Here is a 24,402-nt window from a genome sequence, read left to right as displayed (position 1 = left end):
TATATTATATTATGATTAAGCGTCTGTTGTTGTTGTGATGTGAAACGCGTTAGCTGTTCTCCCCTGTTTTCTATGCATAAGATATGACTCTTTTGGATTTTAATGTTTCAATAAAGATGCCTTCAGCAGTGTGCGGCCATCCAGGATTTTTCCTTCCTTCCTAATTTGAGCAGAGCCAGCACCTGCAAGATCGTATAGGGCAGGTGTCTTCAACAGGTCTGGAGCATTTGAGCTGCAATTTTTCTTCTTTCATCAAATTATATTAGTCTCAGAAACTGATTCTTGAATAGTCACTGGCATACTGAGCCACATTAGACCTGGGAACTTAAACACAATTTTTAAACTATTATTACTTTAGATATCACTGGAGTATTTAGCATTTTTTATAATTTACGCTTATTATTACTTTCAGGCTGTCCAGATAACACTGGTGCTCCTGCATTGGTCCCTGGGGGCTGTGCTCTCATCCTCTTCAGAAGACTTGATTTCTAGAACTGCAAACAGTGGAATTCCATACTGGGCGTCAGTGTTAGTGAGTAAATTCTTTACCACATTATTGGTTGATAGATACTTCTGTTGTTCCAGTGGTAACTAAAATGCTCAATGTTATAAAAACTTGATTGAGTGTCCATTGATAATTATGCACATTAGCGCAAGGCACATTATTGGATGAACTGTGGTGTGTTGCAGTGCCATTCATTTTGAATAGCCCTAACACACAATTTACAGTATAGGACAAATCACTGCAGCACACCACAATGAATGCACATGCTGGCATTTGTAGTGTGCTGTAGTGCACATACATTTTTTCATGCATTGAGGCTCAGTAATTGCTAATTTAAAGTCAATTGGACACCTTAACCCAATGCGCCTCAATGCAGAAAAAAAATGTAAAATTAACATATGGACATGGGAAGTAGTAAAGTAGTAAATGGGCCCTTGCGCCCTTAACATAGCCACTGACAAATTGATAAACCTTTTTATCAAACTGTGCTTTTTTACTAAATGTAATCATCTGTGAGCTTGCGTACTAAACCTCTATTTGAAAAAGTCTTTAGGCCACTACCACAAAAGCTAGATGGTCCCAGGATATTCTAGACCATTCTGCAAATAGCCGGAGTGATTTCTTCTCCTCACATTTCTCCATGGTTATCTCCTCTAGGAACAGACTTAAACAGATAAAATAATTTCACAGAATATATATTACCCCATGGAAGTTATTTAAAATGGGCAATCTAGGCTCCTGTACATGTTTATTATGCTATATGGAAATGGGTGCTGGATTAAACTCTGTGGAGGTATCTAGGCAGTTGAAACCTTGCCCGTCCCTGCAGGTTTCTGAAGGTTTTTAACGTGCAAATGCTCTAGTGGGATAACAATGAACTAAGTAGTGTGCACATTGGCCGCTAGATGGAGATGACCATGAGTACTGCACATTACATATACATTGGTTGCACCAACATTTTTATAAACTAACAGCTGAAAGAAGATGAACTTTTAAGAGACAAAATGAAATGTGAACTTGATGTCTACTTTACAGACTTTAAGTTGTTATTGGGTACATTACATAATACAGTATTTTCTCTATGGAGTCTTTAATGCAAAGTTTTTGTTTCTTTGAGTTGATTTCTTTCTGTATCTTTCATAAACAATCTAATAAACCTTCACTGTAAATTTCTTTTTAGATCAAATCAATATTATTTTGATCCATTATGGTGGGGCCCTTAAATGGAGTGGGGCCTATAGGCTGCTGCCTGCTCGGCCTATTTGGTAATCCGGCTCTGGGGAGACTTCTACCATTCTATATGGTCTTGCCCAAGCTTGAAGCCTTTCTGGTCTGCACTTATAGCCTGCATTGCTGATAATCTCTCAATACCCAATATATGCAATCATACTCTTTGCCTCCTAGGTGTGTTTGGACATCAGATTTAGACAAGGCCACTAGTCTCCGATGCCTCCTTTTCTTCTATGCAAAGAAGTGGTTTTCAACCAGAAAGATTTAGACAATGTAAATATAAATTAATATAAATTAATTAGCACATAACATTGCAAGCGGATTAGACACAAACATTCTTGGCCAACATAAGTATAACATTTATTTTAAAGAGCATTTCAAGTCAAAAGTATAAGGTCCACTTATAAGATTCCTCACCCCCTCTGATGGCCCATTGTAAAAAGTTTAGAGGGGGGGATGTTTTGGACAGGTAACCCTCTCCACTTCATTGAGGGCTGAATGCATAAATAATGTGTGTTACTTTGGCCAGCCCCTCCTTACTTACTCTATTGGCAGCCCACTGGACAGGTAAGAAGTGTCATAATACAAAAATACAAAAATATGAATACACACTAAACAAATTGAAGCACATTTTTACATTCTGCAATCAAGATAATAGGAAAACAAAACAAAGACAGCCTGTGAGCCAATCAGGAGACCGAGGAGGCGAGGCCGAGTCGCGGCTCCATGTGTGAATGGACACATAAAGCCACAGGTCAGGAGCGTGCCTGCTTGGGTGCCCCCAGAGCAAGCTGTTTGCTGTGGGGGTACCTGGCAGGAGGGAGGGGCCAAGAGCACCAGCATGGGACCCTAAAAGAGGAGGATCTGGGCTGCTCTGTGCAAAACCATTGCATAGAGCAGGTAAGTATAACATCTTTGTTATTTTAAAGAAAAAAAAAAAAACAAGACTTTAATATCCCTTTAATCTGCTACTGATTGATCACCTCCTGGTGGGGCAATTCTGAGGACTGTCCCTGGGTGCTAACATGCAGCAAAACTCATCTCCACCATCAGGAACTTTGGTAAATACCTGTTAGTACTTCGACCCAGCACCTCGGGTGAGCCTGCATTATCTGTTGAGGTGACCTACTTGTACATCTGTCCTGCTAGACAGTGGGTGCCGTTCTACCGCTATAGCTACTGGCCTCACTGCAGTCCGTGACACCTGTTTAAGGGGGTCAAAAATCATGTCAGAGAAGTGAATAAAGCTAAAGCCATTAAGGTCACTGAAGTTAGTGTCCCAAAGCTCTACTGCCAGCTGACTCTGAGTGATGGAGATCTACCTATTCTTTGTAAAAAAAGACCTAAGATGAGACCAAGCTGAAGACTCCCTTTGTTCTCTGACTTTGAGTGTCTGATAGAGCCATCACCCTGAGCTTCTGTGGACAGATTCTCCAGAAGGAGCCAGACTAATTTTATAAAGAGTGGGGCTGATTATTGCTTCATGATGAGTTGATTTATAAAGGGCCCCCAGGAGCAATCACGAAGACAAGTACCAACTGTTCTTCTCTGAGATGCATAGAGATACAGTACTAATGTCTTTATTCAATTACCACTGTCACCAGGGACAGGAGAGAACTTTTAAACTGGTCAAGGATCATTTCTACTGGCCCTGTATGACGACTAAAATTAAAAGCTACTGCCATTTCTGTCTATGATGCATGCAGAGCGAAAATCTGCCCTCCAGAGCTGCCCCATAATGCCACCTTCAAAGTCAAGATCCCATGGAGTTGGTGTGCATTGATTTTCTGTGCTCAGAGATTGATATGAGTGGACAAGAGAACATCCTGGTGGTCACTGACCACTTCACCTAATATACCCAGGATATTACAACAAAAGATCATGGTAGTGACTAAGATAGTGGACTCATTAAGCTGTTGCTGGAAACTTTGCAGCATTCAGAAGTAATAACAACCCCTTATCGTTCACAAGGAGACCAAAACCTGAGTGGCTTAAACGCAGCCACATTAACATGTTTGGTACTCTTACAACCAAGAAGAAACAACATTGGAGCAGATACATCTAAGCGGTCATCCATGCCTACAAAATACAGAAAATGGTGTGACTGGGTACTCTCCTTATAATCTCATGGGAGAGGCCAGACTGCCAGTGGACTTGGCCTTCAGCATCTCTGTTGATCAGACGTTAGCTATGACCCACAATGGCTATGTAGACTGGTTTAGGAAGATTCTAAAGAGAATGGCTCAAGTGTCTTCTGATGCCTCCCAGGTTAGCTAGCTGACTGATAGGGGGGTTAATTTACTAAAACTGGAGAGTGAAAAATCTGGTGCAACTATACATAGGAACCTTCCAATTTTTTTTAAAAGCTTAATTGACTAAGCTGAAGACTTAGAAGATGATTGGCTACCATGCACACCTGCAACAGATTTTGCACTTTCCAGTTTTAGTAAATCAACCCCATAGTGTTTGCAGCCCTTAATCACCTGTGCTTCCTGTATGACCCAAACACACGGTCTTTGAAGACCTAGCATCAAAACCATGTCTTGCCTTCAAGTGAAGTAATTTGAATGCCAACATAGATAGCCATAGATGATCTCCAGTGACCCAATCAGCACAAGCGAGGAGAAAGAAGATGACTGGCAGGAAAAAGGTATAAGTGGGATGGCTGTGCCCATTTGAGTATAAAGCTGACTGAGCTTGCACTCCTTGCTTTCTTCGAGAATATTTTGGATGATTTTCAGACTAATGTCTCGGTGATTGGTGTGCATTTTACCCCATGATAGGAAGGCTGATGCGGTGGGAGGCTTTTGTCCCTCTGGGATGCATGGTGAGGTTCTGTTAAAAGGGCTCAGGCCTCACCTTCTTCTTTCTCACATACAGTATCACTGGCTATGCAGCTATTAGCTCCTGTAACGTCTTTAAGAGATGTTTGGCAGCATCTTAAAGGGGTCTCATTCTTGGGCACTGCGCTTTAAAGTCTCCAGTCTCCCCATGCCCCCAACATCTCTTTTCAGCAGTGTTGGAGCAGTACTCAATTTAGATTTAGCTGATGCCTTCCCTTTTGAAACCAGGGCAATCACAGCATTCCCAGCCAAATCAGTGAGAGGTTTCTGTATCCAAGTTTGAAAGGAAACAAATTCTGGCGCACATAGAATATAATGTCCAGCCAGCATAAATATGCATGACCGTGATGCTCCGGGTTACAACAAGTCCATAAATATCTCTGATCCGTTGTAGGAGAAATAAGGGGAGGCACGAGACCACCTGCAGCTGCTATCCTCAGAGTTGTGACCAGCTCTGTGTAAACCAAATAGGGAGAGCGAAGGAAGATAGCATCAGCTACAGTAAGTGTAGTATCCCAGGTAAAAGGTTTAATAGCAATGGATAAAAACAATCACAAAAGGATAAATTAAAAATATGCTCATCTGGTACATGGATGTAGATGTCAGTCCCTCCTGCATCCGCCCTGCAGGACCGCTGGCATCAGTTCCGGCTGCTGAGCATGGTGATGGCTAGCTTGAGAGCCTGGAGGAGCCCCGGAAAACCATGCCAACCAGCGTAGAAAACATGGCGGAAGTGAAGTCACCAGAAGGATGAGAGGACCAGATGAGAGAAAGGCTACAAGCTCGGAGCATCTAGCCCCTTCTACAGGCCTGTGGGGGCATTACTTTATGGAACCATTTATAGCATTTAGCTGGAGCCACGGTTAGAGGACCACAATGACTAACGGCTCCGCCGCATGTACAATAGGAATAAATAAACTAAATAAATTCAAACATGCCCATATACATACTGTATACACAGAGTATATACATTAGATATAATCAAAAAGAAAATGATAATCATACATATGGTAATAAATGTACACACATATATACAGTACCATACATATACATGCACGTTCACATGCATATGTAAAGGTAAAATTACTGTATACACAGACCATACAAGATCAACATATTTTGCAAAAAAATGATGATTGGGAAGAATGTAATCATGAGATAGTACACACATATACATGTATACATACATACATACATACATACATGCATATACAATGCCTTGAAAAAGTATTCATACTTCTCGAAATCATTCCACATTTTGTCACATTACAACCAAAAACGTGAATGTATTTTATTGGGATTTTATGTGGTAGACCAAAACACAAAGTGGCACATAATTGTAAAGTAGAAGGAAAATGATAAATGGCTTAAATAATGTTTTACAAATAAATATCTGAAGAGTGTGGCGTGCATTTGTATTCAGCTACCTCTTATACCCCTAACTAAAATCTAGTGGAACCAACTGCCTTCAGAAGTCACCTAATTAGTAGATAGAGTCCACCTATGTGTAATTTAATCTCAGTATAAATACAGCTATTCTGTGAAGCCCTCAGAGGTTTGTTAGAGAACCTTAGTGAACAAACAGCATAATGAAGGCCAAGGAACACACCAGACAGGTCAGGGATAAAGTTGTGGAGAAGTTTAAAGCAGGGTTAGGTTATAAAAAAATATCCCAAGCTTTGAACATCTCAAGGAGCACTGTTCAATCCATCATTGGAAAATGGAAAGAGTATGGCACAACTGCAAACCTACCAAGACATGGCTGTCCACCTAAACTGACAGGCCGGGCAAGGAGAGCATTAACCAGCGAAGCAGCCAAGAGGCCCATGGTAACTCTTCCACAGCTCAGGTGGGAGAATCTGTCCACAGGACAACTATTAATCATGCACTCCACAAATCTGGCCTTTATGGAAGAGTGGCAAGAAGAAAGCCATTGTTGAAAGAAAGCCATAAGAAGGCCCCGTTGCAGTTTGTGAGAAGCCATGTGGAGGACACAGCAAACATGTGGAAGAAGATGCTCTGGTGAGATGAGACCAAAATTGAACTTTTTGGCCTAAAAGCAAAACGATATGTTTGACAGAAAACTAACACTGCACATCACCCTGAACACACCATCCACACCATGAAACATGGTGGTTCATCATGTTGTGGGGATGGTTTTCTTCAGTTGATGGGAAGATGAATGGAGCCAAATACAGGGCAATCTTTGAAGAAAACTTGTTAGAGTCTGCAAAAGACTTGAGACTGGGGCGAAGGTTCACCTTCCAGCAGGACAACGACCCTAAACATACAGCCAGAGCTACAATGGAACGGTTTAGATCAAAGCATATTCATGTGTTAGAATGGCCCATTCAAAGTCAAGACCTAAATCAAATTGTGAATCTGTGGCAAGACTTGAAAATTGCTGTTCACAGAGCTTGAGCTATTTTGCAAAGAAGAATGTGCAAAGAGGTTCCCCTCTCTAGATGTGCAAAGCTGGTAGACACATACCCAAAAAGACCTGCAGCTGTACTTGCAGCGAAAGGTGGTTCTACAAAGTATTGACTCAGTGTGGCTGAATACAAATGCACGCCACACTTTTCCGATATTTATTTGTTAAAAGATTTGAAATCCCTTTATCATTTTCCTTCCACTTCACAATTATGTGCCACTTTGTGTTTGTCTATCACATAAAATTCCAATAAAATAAAATTACATTTCTGCTTTTAACATGACAAAATGTGGAAAATTTCAACGGGGAGGAATACTTTTTCAAAGCACTGTACATGTACAGCATACGAAGGGGAAACATACAATATCTGAAAAGAGATAGCCATTAAGGACTAAAGACACACACCCTATAATACTACAAGCTATGAGTACATACTCTGGAGATGAAAATAAGTGAATATACCCCCCATATATCTTTATAGATCCGAATTACAAAAAATGAGAACAGTGACCTTAAGGGTCCACTGAAAAGTAATTAAAAGTTTGGAACAGACAGGAAGAACAATACATTCTATATACGTTCTACATTATAGTATGGTGCAATATGGGATGGGGGAGCAAAGAACCAGACATAATCAGTACTATGCATAATGCAATGTATGATGGAAAGAACAACAAAGCATTTACAACTGTGTGTGAACCTCAATTTCCTCATTCAACCCCCCCGAGTAAGAGTAGCCAAGTTTGAGGCTTTCCTGTCTATGTCTCTGCCACTTCTTCTGAATCTTAGTGAAGTGACTTGCTGCAAAGTAGATTGCAACTGAGCCATCTGTGTTTCCCCTTGCATTAGGACCTCATGGACATGTCATTGGCCAGTAAATCAGTAGACACTCTGCCACCATTGGGGCCCAATTTCACTTGTTTGATCACTGAACTAGAATAATGCAAACATAGGTGGCCAACAGGCCTCCCTTCACATAAGATGGTCCAGATTAGTCCTCCAAAGGTCAGATGAAAGGTCACGCCCCACACAACTGGGGCTCCCCCGTTCTCAAGTCAATGTCCATTTGGTAACAGCACCGCACAATTGCTTCCTCTGCATCTTAGCTCAAGAATCACTGCTCTATCTGCTCGGATTAAGAGTTTTTCGCACATGGTACTGATGTATTGATGAATGAATATCAGATATTTCTGGTAGAAAGTTCCCGCATGAAAACACAAAACAGGCTGTAAAACAAACGTGTGTGAATCCGTGTGTATACATATGTAAAAATTCTTCTAGCTTTTCTTTGTGTGCTTTTATATGTTAAAAATACCCATCAGCAGTGCAGATTTTTTTTTCAACTGCTCAATGCACAGCACAAATTTATACACCTGTGTGTACAGGGTCATTTAAAACTGCAGTAAAAAAAAAAAGCCTGAATGCCTACACACGTGGTGTAAAATGGGCATTAATGTTGATGTACCAATCTGCTCTGTTTTAATTGTGACTTTAATCAGCTTCTCTTCAAAGTGCAGTGTGTGCAATTCTTGTAGGTCTGCTGGGAGATCCCATACAAGGTATTCTGGTGGTGTCAGAAAGGGCAAGGCCTCGCCTAGGGCTAGAGAGAGCAGATGAGCCAAAAGGCCTATGGCTCCTACGGGGGTATCACTACACGTATGCAAGAGTCTTAACTTGTAAGTAGAGTGTCTCCTCCTCAGCAGTCTTGTACACCTGGCTCAATCTTGTCCTGGGAGCACAGTCTTCTTTCTCTCTAGCCATGCATTTGGCCCTAGCTCCTCTGGAATCAGCAGACTCTGGACAGCATAGAGCAGGTCATAGCAGCTAGTTTCTCCTCTGCTGCCTCCATCCTCCAGCTCCCCTCAGACCACAATTACACTTTTTTGATCTCAGAGCACTCTGGGAGGTGAAGTCCATTTCTCTCTCTCCATGCTAAGACTGCACCTTCCAGGAAACTACATTGCCTAGCAGCCCCTTTACCCACTGTACTCCATTTTTCTGTGGACGAGACTACACATCCAGCCAGTGACCAATTGGAGACCACTCTTTCTGGTTTCTAGACGTGGGTCTCTGTCCCAGGCTGCAACTGCAACCAAGCAGTGTCCATCTTTTGTCCCCCTTCCTGTGATCAGTCAGTCCTTGCAGGAAAGGAGCAACAAGCTGCTGCCAAGTGTCAATATGGCATAAAATGCCGACAGCCGTCCTTAGCTGGGCAACACTTGGGTAGGTTATGTATGTAATGTATGTTCAGTCATTAACTTATCGGCAGTTTCTCCTATTTATTGATTGAGTAGTCCAAAATGTGTAATACTACCCCATTTGATATTAGATCCTTGAAATTAGAACTATACCTTCAAAAGAGTGCAATTAGACAAATGCAAGTCATGGCAGTTTAGGCTGTTTGGAAGTCTGGATTTCTACTTTCAGTCCTATATTATTACATCAGTTATGCAACTCCCTTCGTTAGCTAATTCCTGTATAATATACAACCCACTTCATGATAACACTAGAGTCTTCATCTCAAGGGTCAGTTGGGCAATTACCAGCTGTGCCACCCTTTTTTATTGCTTTGAAATGACTAAAGTTCCTTATTTGCTGCAATGTACTGAATTACTTAGTGAAAGGTGACACTAATGCCTAATGCACACAGGCAGTTTTTTTTTTTTTCGTTCGACCCAGCGGGCTGAATGTAAACAAAAACTGAGGAGCTCGCTGTACTAGCTATCTGATGTTAGTACAGTGATCTCCTCACTGAGCTATTGCCGTACCCCCCCCGCCAGAACACACTGATCAGCACTGGCAGCCGTTGGCTTTCTGTCTGATGCCAATCGGATACTGGTTTTCCAGCATGCCCGTTTGACAGAAGTTGGCCATTCAGCCGGCTTCTGCCAGACAGGCTGGTTTACACATGGGCCGAATGTTGATCGGTTTCTGTCGAACCAGCTGATATTGGCCGATATTCGGCCTATGTGTACCAGGCTTAAATATAAGTACAATTTTTAAAAGCTAATTCAATGTGACCAGGTTAAGTGCAATATCTGCAGTTACTGGATGGATTAAGTTTTACCAGTGGCGGCTGGTGGGTTTTTATTTTTTGGGGGGGCAACAGCCACTCCCCCCCACGGCTTGGTCGGATCAATCGCACCCCCACCCCCCCGTTGATCAGGCGATCTGTCAGGGCCCCACTTACCCCATCTATGGAGTGTGCAGCGCTTCCCTTCCGGGCGACGGCTTCCCTTGCATCGTGGCGGCCATGCTCTTTCTCCCTCCTCCTCTGACAATTTTCACTATTGTCACAATTGTCATTATTTGTCACACAACTGGGTCTAATCTAATCTGGCTCTAATCACATGCTTAAAAAAAAAAAAAAAAACCATTGGAATCCAATCATCTGGGACCCTGCATGTAGATTAGGATAGGATAGGGGGGCGGCGCCCCTGCTTCCCTACTGTTTCACCAAGTTGGAATGTAACATTTCATCAACCTCTGAAAAAATTAACAGACCTAATATTTTGTTTTTGCATGTCCCCCACAAAATAAATACGTCTTTCCAGCCAATGGTATATTTTGAAAATATATCTCTCCACCCAAGATACATTTTTTGCATTCTTGTTGGACATCAGCTGGTTGATTACCTCTTTATTTCCAGACCATTATTGGTGACCAAAATATTTGTGCTGGCTGGAGACCCATGATGTCATTTCTGCTACCTTCTCCATGCTGCTGTAGCAGAGTGCTTATTTACCATGTGCAGAAGCAGGGCCATTTCATTCCTTTAACCCACAACATCCTGAACTCTCTGCGTTATTAGACACATACAGGGAAGAAAAGTTTGTTTCCCTCTTTCAGCGGCTCAAAGAGGCCACACTTGATAAGGCAGAAGAAGCTGAGCAAGTGATCTGCAGCCGGGTGAGAGGACGTCCACAGTTAGAATCGGTATCCAGGCAGGAGCCTAATAGCATGCAAGTTCTCTGGGAGACCCACCCAGCTACTATAGGTAGCCTCTTCCCAATTGCTACAGGGGCGGATCCAGAGCCTAGTCTCGGGAGGGGCACTGGCAGAAAATATGTTTTTTTTGTGGGAAAGTTATCGGGGAAATGGCTGGTGTTAGCGCTTTCATCATCACTAACTGACCACCATACTACACTAACTGACCCCCATACTACACTAACTGACCACTATACTACACTAACTGACCGCCATACTACACTAAATGACCACCATACTACACTTACTGACCCCCATACTACACTACCTTACCACCATACTACACTACCTTACCACCATACTACACTAACTGACCCCCATACTACACTAACTGACCCCCATACTACACTAACTGACCACTATACTACACTAACTGACCACTATACTACACTAACTGACCCCCATACTTCACAAACTGACCCCCATACTTCACAAACTGACCACTATACTACACTAACTGACCACTATACTACACTAACTGACCACCATACTACACTAACTGATCACCATACTACACTAACTGACCACCATACTACACTAACTGACCACCATATTACTCTAACTAACCACCATACTACACTAACTGTCCACCATACTACACTAACTGACTTTCTCTCTCTCTCTCCCCCCTCCCCCCCGGGGCCAGTAACAGGACGGTCTTGAGGGAGTCTCACTCACCTTCATGTCTGGCTGGCCTGCATCATTCCAGGGGAGGAGAAGACAGCGGCAGCTCACATTGCTTCTCTCCCCCGCGCTGTAGCTGCAATGTTCAGTGTCTGGTGCAGCGCACTGTGATAGGGCGTATGGGGGTCATGTGCGGAGGCGGGACTTCAGGAGCAATCACGGACAGGCCAGCTCTACGCCTCACGTGACCCCCATATGCCCAATCACAGGGCGCCGGACACTGAACATGGCGGCCGGAGCCCGGGGACACAGGAAGTTAAAATTAGGAGGAGGCAGCCAGTGACACATACTGGCGCCCCCCTAAATGTCACGCCGGGGCCACGGCACCCCCCACGCAACGCCACTGTTAAGTCACTCACCTGCCAACTACCGCTGACTGGTCGCCCGCACACTCATCCCTGGGCCCTGACTGACCTGTTCATCACACTAATTTCTCGGAGGGGGCAATTGCCCCATTGCCCCCCCTGCATCCGCCCCTGAATTGCTACCAATGCGATCTACTTCCAGTGGGGCCGTTCCATTGCTGTGAAGAGTCCATGTATGTACAGCTTTTATATCCTGTTGTGTATTATTCTGCAGTGAATGCATGCTCAGCCATTCTGGTCCTGTTTTGCATTATTGATTCTTACCTGCTTACAGTGCTTAGTAACCTGAAAGCTACACTTATTCTCTGTCCGATCATCCAAAACACCTATTCGTTCAACCAGTGGGTTAAAATGAAAAAAAAAATGAACCGATTCACGCATTCAATGTGGATGGGGAAACTCTCCTGAGCTAGTGTATTCTGCGAGAGGGGAGCCATCCCCGTCGGCAGAATACAATGATCAGTGTTGCTGGCTATAGCTGTTGACACTGATCGTTTGGGAAAAACCCAACAGGCTGATTGTGTAAAAGTCCATTCATAGATCGACTTGTGTATAATCAGTTAGCCCATACATGGATTTCAATTTTAGTCGGTCCCTGATGAACTGGCCAAATTTTTATCCATGTATGGCTGGCTTTAATACCACCACAGTGTTTACGTGGGAATGCTTCCTACAGCACTATTATGTTCTGCTGGCAGGGGGGGCCCATTGAACTGTCCTGGCCGGCAGAACACAATGATTACTGCTAGCAGCTATAGCCGAAGGATCTTTATAATTATATCCAGAAGAAGCTGAATGTAATTTGACAAAGCACATGCTGTTGAGGAGGGGTGTTGAAAGTACAACAGCAAAGTTGCTTATAAACTGACAATACTGTATGCATTATACCTATCTATGCAGCAGGTGGCGCTGTAGTGTTACAGTGTAATGTGCATGTATTCTATGATATGATGAAATCAGAGGAAGTACCTTCTTTCACTTAGTGTGCAATTGTTTGTGTTCCTGTCTCCATGCTGTAAAGACATGCTTTGCAATCCTCCATAAAAGTAAAGTTATTGTCTGCATTCAACATGCTTTGAATGTTCCATCAAAAATTTTGTTTAAAGTGGAGTTCCAGTCCCCCGATTCGATTTTTTTTAAGACTCCACTCTAACTTGACCCACTCTATATGCAATCTTAGTGTTATTCATGTAATCCTTTTTATTTATGTTTGAATTGAATAAAAGTACCTGGATCTCGGAAGCTGGCAGGGTCCATCTCCACTGTGGGCATCTGAAGCCCTCTTCTATCTATTTGCGGGAATCGGTGGAGTTGGCTACCCAGCATGCACCTCCCGATCTTGCGCCTATGCAGTAATGCCACTGCGCGGCGCTCCTTCCTCCTGACACGTTGCCATAGTGGCTTCGGTGGACGTTTGAAGTAATCGGTGCAATATTATACAATCTAATATCTATCCTATATAACTATTGCATACATGTATTAATTTGTTTAATCCCTATAGTTGATATTCTGTATGAGTCTGATAAGCACAATGATATAAGAAACACCTCTGCTTAGTAAACAAGTTACATTTATTTCCCAATGAAATAGGAATGTACTAAAACAGCAGAATTAGGAAAAACTAACATAAAGGTACTACAAGAAATTGCAATATTACAAGGCTTACAATCAGAACACAATACAAGACTGATACTTAGCACATCCTCTCGGCTGGTCCTCAGATGTCCAAGAGAGGCTGTTCTTCTTGTAAACATTTTTTTTACAAACATACCTCATCCAGACCCCCCCTTTGCCTGCCCAACTTTGCCTTTGGACGAATCACAGTGTCTCTGGGGCGTTCCCTCAACAGGCTACCATATGGACCGTCTTGCCATAACTGGCCTCTGGGGGGACAGTGTTTGTCCATGAATTGCCATCATCTGACCGTTGTCAAATTCCACAAATACCTGGGCCCTTGATTTCCTGTATCTCTCCTCATCCATCATCCCTGTCAGTTTAGCTCTCTTTGAAGCCTGCGTTCCTAGTAGCTAATCAGGAAATTCCCATAGACAGATCGGAGCCAGCATTGTCATGCGCAATGGAAGCTTAACAGGTTACATTCCAACCTGGGTGGCAGCATCCTGTCCTCCCGGGAGTGTGAAACCTTCATTCTTTCAAAGTCTAGCTTCTCTTGGAAGTAAAGAAATATGTGTACAAGATCCAGAAATATGATATTCATGTTGAATTCCAACAAATTCCGCTTTGCGCCTAAAGGGCGCATACCACCCTTCTTCAGACACGGCTCCTATTGAACAGCCATAACTGTCTTAACATGTGCTGCTCCCCAACATGTGTTTCCGAACCAGTACCTATGTAACAGTCCTTAACTGTATTAATGTATTGCGTTTTTCAACAGGAACATCTCCTATGGCACAGTCCATAACTGTCTTAATGTATTGTGTTTTTCAACAGGAACAGCTCCTATGGAACAGTCCATAAGGGTCTTACCGTGTTGCGCTTCCCCACACGTGCTGCTTTGTTACTGGGTAACACACCAACATCACTCTTCTGTGACAGCTTCCGTGTCACCACTCTGTGTCTTCTTACCGATCTCTTACCGATTCTTACCGATATCTTCAGGACGGGGTGCAGTACAGGCAAGGGGTATCAATTCACTCACCATTCACCAACACACATTCAGAGCAACCTATCAACCAGCTTTCCAATATGGAGTCTCGAGGAGGGCCTTTTGCCCATGTTATTAGCCTAAAATACATCTTTATCACACTATACCATGAAATCAACCCATCACCATACTATATACATATATATGTGTCCCATCCAATTATGCATCCCGCTCCCAACCTCCTATAACCCCTTACTGTAAATATGGGTCGGGATTAGGCAGGCTTGCTCACAATGGCCTTTCCTACCGTACTTTTGGCATGTCAGCGGTATTGCAGGGCTCTGATTTGGCAGCAAAGTCTCTAACTTGTACGCAGAGACCCTACCGTCACTTTGTCCCTCAACTTGCATAGACAAATGGGAGACCCTTCTATATAAATATCGAGTCTAACAACACATATAAATTTGCAACAATGACAAAACCCACACAATTCCATCCCTGTGCCTGGATTTGAGAGACCCTGCCCAGGGTATACCTATGGTTAGGTTCAAGGAACTCTCTAGTTCCATGACTAACATTACATTGGTATTCTTTAGGACAAAGAAACAAACTCGACTATGTCCCAAATAATACCCAGGTGCTTCCTTCCCAGCAATGATCCCTCCATCCCGAATACAGAATGAAATATCTTCCCAACATTTTTTCGTTCACTACCATGTATTGACCTGGCATACAAAGGACATCATGGTCATGCTTCCGACCAAGGGAAGTATCAACCTGCCTCCAGGTTCCATCCTCTCTGATCATATGTGGGCAACAGCCTCAAATGCAACAAGATAGAATCCCCAGTCAGTAAGCCCATTGATGCCACCAAATATACAGACCGAGTCCGCACTTTTATCTATGGGATCATACAGCATAACACCTTCCACAATCCAAACTAGTACCGCCCATCCAGGCATTCAACCACCACTTTGTGTGTGTATTCACTGGCCTTCCCTGTGCCGGGTTTCAACCTCTCAGGTGAGACATCAACCAGGCGTATCTTCCCATACAAGGAAATTTTCACCCCATTGATGTGTCACCTGGCCAACCTCTAGTCTGGCCAACCGACCCCTTATTATGTAGCAGTGCCAGTGTCCTGGGTACCTGCACCATGTTATTTCCGTTACGTCAATATATGTCATACATTAAAAACCTTTTCTTCTATCAATTTCCTCCCTTCAACAAAAAAAACATATTTTACATTTCAGGTTCTGACAGATTGGATGTGTATATATTACTTCCCCAACCTCCAACCCATCGCAGATGTATTAATAGCACGTTTGCATTCATCAGGAGAGACTCCGGCAAAAATGTCTCACAAGTCTTGTTGATAGGCACAGTCCTTCAGATTCAGGATTAGCACTAAATTGTCCATAAGAAAAAAACACGTATTAAACTGAATCTTTTCGTTTGTCCCTTCTCTCCTGATGTTTATCAGAACAAATTTGCGGTGTGGTATGGCACAGACAAACTGCCAACCAGATGAACATCTGTCATCCATGTTCCAGAGACCCCTCCAATCACGCTTCACCAGGACTCTGGAAGTGAAAACAAGAGCAGAATCAAATTCTTATCCATAATATCTGCTCGCTTACTACGTTTATTTACAGTTCCTTCCTTGGAACCCAGGAACTTGGCATTCCTGGCTTCTGCCACTCTGACCAAACTATCAAAACAACCATGACCTCTTTACGCTGAACCCACTCTAAAATGGATCCCCATGGTATGATCAAAATTTAAAAAAAACGAACGTCAATGTTGACTCTCAAAATTCTCAGTTTAAACACTAAAAAAAACAATGCATTTATCTATCTTTAAGATCTATGCACTAACTCCCCTCTCAGGTGGACAAAGGCTAAACCTTTTGGAACTTTTTCCACCCGAATGAACATAAAACAAAGAGAAAAAAAAAAACGAACTCCAGAGGCTAGAATGGCTTCCTACCAACAACTCTTGTCTTAAATCAACAAAATGTATTCAGCTGCAGGACATATTCCCATGACCATCTATTCAGCTGCTAATTGACGGAATAGCCAATTACCCCCCTTTCAGGTGGACTAAACAATAATTTCTCCACCTGAACAACTCAAAAATAAAATAGATGACTAAACAAATACCAAAAAATATAAAAGAATTTAAAAAAAATTTAAAATTCTGGCCATCATCACACAAAAACAACATGACAAGACAGCTATCATAAAACAATGACAAACACTCAACTTTTAACTAAACACATCCATGGATTTTCCTCCTGAGAAGAGTAAATGCTCATTTTCATCTGAAAGACAATTAGTTAATGGGAAAAACAAAACATCTATACCTCATCACAACATTTGTAACTTCACTTGTAACTCTTGAATCCATTAATGCCTGACTATTGTTTATCTTATTTTTTCATTGTTTTCAAACAATTACTAATTAATGAGCTCATGGTACCATTTGATAATCGATTTTGCCTTTACAATAACCTAACCCCTTGTTCTGCTAAATGTGTGCACTGTTCTCACTTTTAATGATCCTGCAAACAAACACAGACATTAGTATCCAAACACGTTTTATCTTCTTCCAAGGTCTCTGGAAAAAGGAACACAAAGACAGTGATTAGACACAATTATCATGACAATTGACTTTTTGAGTCCCCCAAGCCTTTTCCCATTAATTGCAATGCCAGGGGAACAATTGCTATGAATACGGTTTAGATGTGTGGGTCATATTTAAATACAATATGGCAAGGAAACGTTGACCATAAAATTCTTAGCATCCATGTAGTTCACCACGTGCTGCTAACATTGTTTCCCCCAGTGCTACATTCGAATAACCATGCGGCTACCTCCATTTTGACTTTACGTAACTGTTCTACATACTGGTGATTTTCCGTTTGTAGTCTCCACATTTGGTCTTTAAAGGGAAATGGGTTTGACTACTATGGCCTCCATGCTTTGGGTTGCTACCCCATCGGGCAGAATACACTTCATAATGCCTTGGAGTCGTTTTGGGGTACTGCGATCTTCTTTTGATATCATTATTCGCCGCCCAATAATACTTAGTGATGTGACCCCCCTTTTACACAAAAAACATTTGAGGGCTGGTCTCTCTGTATAGGCCCTTCTTTGAGCATACGGCATTGGAAACTCAAATTGCTGGACATTATTACTACGATTAGTATGCTTGGAATAACCAGACTTTACACTTTCATCGTCTGAGGAGTCATCAGAAGTTTCAACTTCTGAATCACTTTCAAGCACAGCTATCGCACTTTTATTTACATCTCCACCATTGATTTCTGTCATAGCAACATCACTTGCAGCAATAAGAGCGTCTGTTTTTTCTGCATGCTTCACTTTTATCTTTGCTGAGCACTGCGCCTGCGCAGAGGGTACCTCCACCATTGCACATTCAGCTTTTGCATGTTTGGAGGATAACTCCATTATGGCTGCCTGTGCACCCTGTAATTCCTCCCTAAGCAGTGTGATAACACGCAAATTCTCAGCCTCTTTTTGATTCAATGATGCGATACATTGTTCCTTCAACATACATGTTTTTTCTAACTCATCTAATCTCTGTTCCAATACACACTTCTCAGTCACTAATTGTTGAATGTGATCAGCAACATTTGCATCTGCTTTTGCAACCATTGCCAATGTATTCTCTGTTACACTTTGTACCTGTTCAAATAATTGTTTCCTTTCACTATACCATTCTAATTCTTTTTGTTCCGCAATGTCTTTCATCTTTAACAACACGCACACAGCATTGGCTAATCTCTGTATCTTGCCTTTTTTGGAAGATTTTTTATGCTTTATGGCATCATTATGGGTATTGCATTGTTTTAATAGATCATTGTATTGTTGTGTTAACGCATTCTCTTGTATAGATTCAAATCTAACACAACCATACTTGTTAACAAAACCTTCAATGGCTTCCATTGCTATGCTAATTTGCACCTAGCTACACTGAAGTTGCTTACACAATGCACACAGCTAGACAACAAAACACCCACAGATAACAGCTGTTTGAAAGCAAACGCTCACTTGTAGTTCCGCAACCAAGAGCAAAAAAACAAAAACAAAAAAAAAAAACCAAGCCTTTTAACAACAAATTTTTCCCTTGCAGCTCTACAGCCTACAACACACAAGGCACACTCTTATGCCCCATACACACGGTCGGACATTGATCGGACATTCCGACAACAAAATCCTAGGATTTTTTCTGACGGATGTTGGCTCAAACTTGTCTTGCATACACACGGTCACACAAAGTTGTCAGAAAATCCGATCGTTCTAAACGCGGTGACGTAAAACACGTACGTTGGGACTATAAACGGGGCAGTGGCCAATAGCTTTCATCTCTTTATTTATTCTGAGCATGCGTGGCACTTTGTCCGTCGGATTTGTGTACACCCGATCGGAATTTCCGACAACGGATTTTGTTGTCGGAAAATTTTATATCCTGCTCTCAAACTTTGTGTGTCGGAAAATCCGATGGAAAATGTGTGATGGAGCCTACACACGGTCGGAATTTCCGACAACAAGGTCCTATCACACATTTTCCGTCGGAAAATCCGACCGTGTGTTCAGGGCATTGGTCAATGCCTTACTAAATTACCACTGATTTTTAAACCCCTTAGATCGCAGGCCACATTGAACTTCTGTTGGAACAGAGCGCTATTTCACACTCACGTGGGGACCAAATAAAAAAATACACTAGTAATAAAATTAATAAATAAAAAAAAAATAAAAATGAGAAAAAAATGAAAATTAATAATAAAAAAAATTAAAACAAAAATTAAAAAAAAAAAATTAAAATAAAAATCTATATTTCTCCCACTTTTTCCTCAAAGATGTGTGGTATATCCTGTCAATCTGCAGGCTATATCAGTACCAGGGATGATCAAACCCCTTACTCACCAGTACCGTTTACTGGTTACAGGTAACGATACAAACGTTAAACATATATACATATATCAGCCGAAGATCTCACCAGGTTCTACGCGTCCGTCTCCCTGATGAAATATTTCACAGAATCTTCATGACCATCCAAGCGTGGTTTCAGAATTCGCTAACCAGCGCCAATCTTGTCCACACTAGAAATGATTTTTAGTTCTGGGTGTACTTGAGGATTTATGCTTACAGGGACTCAAGACAAAAAATACATTAGGTTTTTTGTGGATTCTGTTTAAAAATAAAATTCACACGCTCCCTGGGTGCCAAATGAAGTAATCGGTGCAATATTATACAATCTAATATCTATCCTATATAACTATTGCATACATGTATTAATTTGTTTAATCCCTATAGTTGATATTCTGTATGAGTCTGAAAAGCACAATGATATAACAAACACCTCTGCTTAGTAAACAAGTTACATTTATTTCCCAATAAAATAGGAATGTACTAAAACAGCAGAATTAGGAAAAACTAAAATAAAGGTACTACAAGAAATTGCAATATTACAAGGCTTACAATCATAACACAATACAAGACTGATACTTAGCACATCCTCTCGGCTGGTCCTCAGATGTTCAAGAGAGACTGTTCTTCTTGCAAAATTTTTTTTCACAAACATACCTCATCCAGACCCCCCCCCCTTTGCCTGCCCAACTTTGCCTTTAGACGAATCACAGTGTCTCTGGGGCGTTACCTCAACAGGCTACCATATGGACCGTCTTGCCATAACTGGCCTCTGGGGGGCAGTGTTTGTCCATGAATTGCCATCATCCGACCGATGTCAAATTCCACAAATACCTGGGCCCTTGATTTCCTGTATCTCACCTCATCCATCATCCCTGTCAGTTTAGCTCTCTTTGAAGCCTGCGTGCCTAGTAGCTAATCAGGAAATTCCCATAGACAGATCGGAGCCAGCATTGTCATGCGCAATAGAAGCTTAACAGTGATAAGGTCAGGGATTTAATTTTCTCACTTAATATGATGCCTACATGTAAATCTGTTTTGAATGTAACTTTTTGGCTGTTAAACTCGATTGAAGCTGCTTTTGTTTTCTTGTAACTATATTGCCATGGTGTTGAAGCTTGTGTTCGTAGCCCAGGTGACTCCTGTTGTTGTTTACCAATGCCCTTTGTGAGGGGTTGTGCTGATGCTATTGTTTGTATAATTGCCTATAAAAAAGGCCTTTGAAAGAAGTAAAGAGCAGCAGTCCATTATGCTCAAGAACTGATACACGGATTTCTGACTCTGTGTCTTAATTCCTATATGAAGCAATAATTTGGCAAAGCAATATAAACTATAAGCAACTTATTTAACAGTTGCATCTAACATTTTGGCGCCTGAACAGGGACGAGGAACTCACCGATGATACTACAAGAGGTGGATGAGCTACGCTGACGGAACCAAAAGACAGGCACTCCGGGAATCACAGATCAAAAAAAAACCTGCGCAGGTAAGAAAAAGCTTTATTTTTCTTATATTCTGTGCTCCCCTGATTTGTGCCTATCCGTTCTGTCAGTTACGGTTCTCCTGGTTTTAAAACACCAGCCTCTGTAGTGGTGAGTCTAGAATTACTGCATATTTTCGTTTATATTGCTGGAATTATTTGTTTGTTTTTGTTATCTGTGTTTGTCTTGTCTGTCTTGTTGAGAAAGTGAATGAGCCTTGTCAAGGATGGTATGAGTTAGAAGGGGATTGCCGAACTAAGCAACGGAATGCGCCTTACCTCACACGATTGGGAACCTGAGGGCTTGTGAGCTTGGGGGTCTGACGCTTATGCTTAACCTCACATCTAACTCATAAACCATAGACGGGTTGAGAGTATAAGCCCTGTCTGCTCCATAAAGCAGGGATAAGAGTGTATGAGAGGGATTCCCAGATACGAGGGGGGAATAAGGTCTCAACAAAGTCCCGAGATCTAGTCGGATACCTGGCCACTTAAAGGAATGCTTGTATATGTTGTAGCCGCATTTTTGTATATGTTGTAGCCGCATTCTGGTTTGTTATTGGGCTAGCATATAAAGTAATTATTTATTTTTGGGCTAGCATATAAAGTAATTTGGTTTCAGAAATCTCATTCCGGAGAGGTTTCTAGAATTCTAGCACCCTAGGAGGAAGGCAACGAGGAACTAGTGTAACTTAGCTGGTTTGCTATAGGGCTAGCATATAAAGTAATTATTCATTCTTGTATATGTTGTAGCCGCATTATATTGTACACTAAGTGTCCCACACGCTACCTAGGCAGGACTGTTAGAATGGGCCAGAGGAACACAAAACCCCGTCAGGGAATTGTGGCGCACTATACGGTGCCACAGATAATTAAGAACATTTATGGGAAAACCGAAGCACAGGACTTAAAGGATGTCCTTCGTAAATTTAAGGTGAAAGGAGCAGCGGGCTTAGACCCGGATGTATGGAGTGAAATAAAAAGGGACAGACAAGGAGAGGTGTTAGAGAAGCAATGGATGCGTCAGGTTCAATGCTTAATTAAGGTCTCAAATAGAGCGAAAGAAGAGGGGTGGAAGTATAATCCAGATTGTGATGGTTGGGATATGAAAGATAGAAGAACAAAAAATGTCGAGGCTCCCAGCTCAGCCATCCCACCCCCATATACTGACATAGAACGTAAACCACACAAGATATATCCGGTACTTGAGGGGAGAGGATGGGTTTGTCAGGATTGTGGAGCACAAAACCCAGAATGGGCAGTAGAATGTGTGCATTGTGGGGCACAAAAACCGCATCCAGAAACTGTAGCTCCCGTACGCACTGATACACGCATTGTTCAGGTAAACAATCCAGAATTTGGACAAGCAGCCCATCCAAATGCCCCACCTACTGTCACTCGTAGAATGCAAATAAGGACTTGGGCACCATGGTCGGCAGACACCCTTATGGCATTAATACAGAGCGCCCCAGACCCGGTAGCAAAGCCAGCTGCTTTTTGTAGATTTGTGACACAGTTAATGAATACACATGAAGCGACCTGGCAGGATGGGGAGGATCTATGCAGACACAAAATGACTCTGACCCTGTTTAACCAGTTTATGACAGAAATAGGTCCACACAGACCTGCAGGACAAGTTGATGGGGATGGCAATTTAGAGACAGGACATGTCAGACATATAGACTCAAGGGCCCCTTTTATTGCTAGATTAGAAGCTTTTTGTCAGGCAAAACAACAGGAGAGGGGGTCCATATCACCCATGAAGCAAATGCCAGGACAGACTGTATCGGAATTTTACTTATCTATGGAAAGTATGATGGCAGATGAGGGATTGGACTTGGCCCTGCCAGTCACAATCCGAGCCTTCAATAGACAATTTATGGAGGGATTAATTCCACAGATAAGTGAGAGACTGAAAGCCTGCACACCAGAGTGGAGGGCAACTAGAGATAGAGGGACGTTGTTACAAAAAGCGCAAGGCATAGAGGCGGACTTAGCAGAAACCAAAGGGAGGAAATCTCATGCTATCAACGCACTCGGGGGTCCCCAAGAGCAAGGTAGAGGTTCCTTTCGCAAACCCCTTACCTGTCACTACTGTAACAAGATTGGTCACATCAGACGCAACTGTAAGAAAAGAATAAGGGATGAAGGAGAGGAAGGTGTTGATTCTCCAGTTAATCAGAGAAGGAACCAGCCCAGGGACAACAAAAATAGTCATATCAGGCAGCAGGGAGATGGTCCACGAGCATGACTCACCCCGGTTTTAGAAAAATCCAAAACAACAATGCTTAAGACAAATATAACGGTTGGTAATAAGAAAATCTCTTGTTTAGTCGATACAGGAGCTTCACGCTCGTTACTTTCTGACTCTGAACTACTCCCTGGCCAAAAATCACCTGACACTTTACTAATAACTGGATATGATGGCATTTTAGCCGACGCCCCGCTTACAAAACCTCTGAAAGTTAAAGTAGGAAACCACATGTTCCTTTCACGCTTTCTGGTATCCAGAGGAGCCCCCACTAATTTGTTAGGAGCTGACATTTTGCAGAAAATAGGAGCTAACATTACCTATCACACAGATGGCACTGTCACCTTAGCTATAGGGGATAATCAAGAACACATGGAGATGTGTAACCTGATACAATACCTAGAGGAGGAATCGGAATTGTCCGGTACACCTCCTTCAGACTTAGATCAGATTTTGTCGTCCCTTCCAGGAGAACTATGGGAAAAACATCCAGCTGATGTTGGACTTTTGCCCATACCTCCGGTTACCCTACAGCTGATTCCAGGAGCAGTGCTTCCTCAACAAAAGCAGTATCCACTTAGTGCACCTCAAGAGACGGCCATAGAAATGCAGGTCCAATCCTTCTTAAAAAGTGGAGTTCTAAAAGAGGTAAAATCACCGGCAAACACTCCCTTGTACCCGGTTAAAAAGAAATCAGTAGCCGGTAGTCCGGTTAAGTATAGAATGGTCCAAGACCTTAGAGCGGTCAACAAAATACTAGCCCCGATGACACCTTTAGTACCCAATCCACATACATTACTGTCACAAATACCATCAACCAGTATGTACTTTACGGTTATAGATTTAGCGAATGCTTTCTTTTCCGTCCCGCTTGCTGAAGAATGCCAACTTTGGTTCGCATTTTCAATCAAAAATCGGCAACTAACCTGGACACGCCTACCTCAGGGTATGGCGCATTCACCTACCTTGTATTCGCAAGCATTGCAAACGGTGTTGGGAGAATGGGTACCACCAGATTCCTGTGTATTGTTACAATATGTGGATGATTTATTGTTATGCTGCCCTG

At 42.3% G+C, this 24,402-nt stretch overlaps 1 protein-coding gene across 1 annotated transcript in view; it reads left to right on the top strand.

Moving 5' to 3' along the window:
* LOC141106339 (membrane-spanning 4-domains subfamily A member 8-like) overlaps positions 1 to 24,402 on the top strand; it is a 62,326-nt gene that overhangs the window by 8,685 nt on the left and 29,239 nt on the right. The window contains exon 3 of the mRNA XM_073597033.1: positions 413 to 532. Coding sequence (XP_073453134.1) covers positions 413 to 532 — 120 coding nt within the window. The remainder of the gene's footprint in view (positions 1 to 412; positions 533 to 24,402) is intronic.

Source organism: Aquarana catesbeiana, linkage group LG08 (genome assembly GCF_042186555.1).
Source record: "Aquarana catesbeiana isolate 2022-GZ linkage group LG08, ASM4218655v1, whole genome shotgun sequence".
In the NCBI taxonomy this organism is placed as follows: Eukaryota; Metazoa; Chordata; class Amphibia; order Anura; family Ranidae; genus Aquarana; species Aquarana catesbeiana.
Note: the sequence above shows the minus strand (reverse complement) of the source record. Positions and strands in the feature narration are given on the sequence as shown.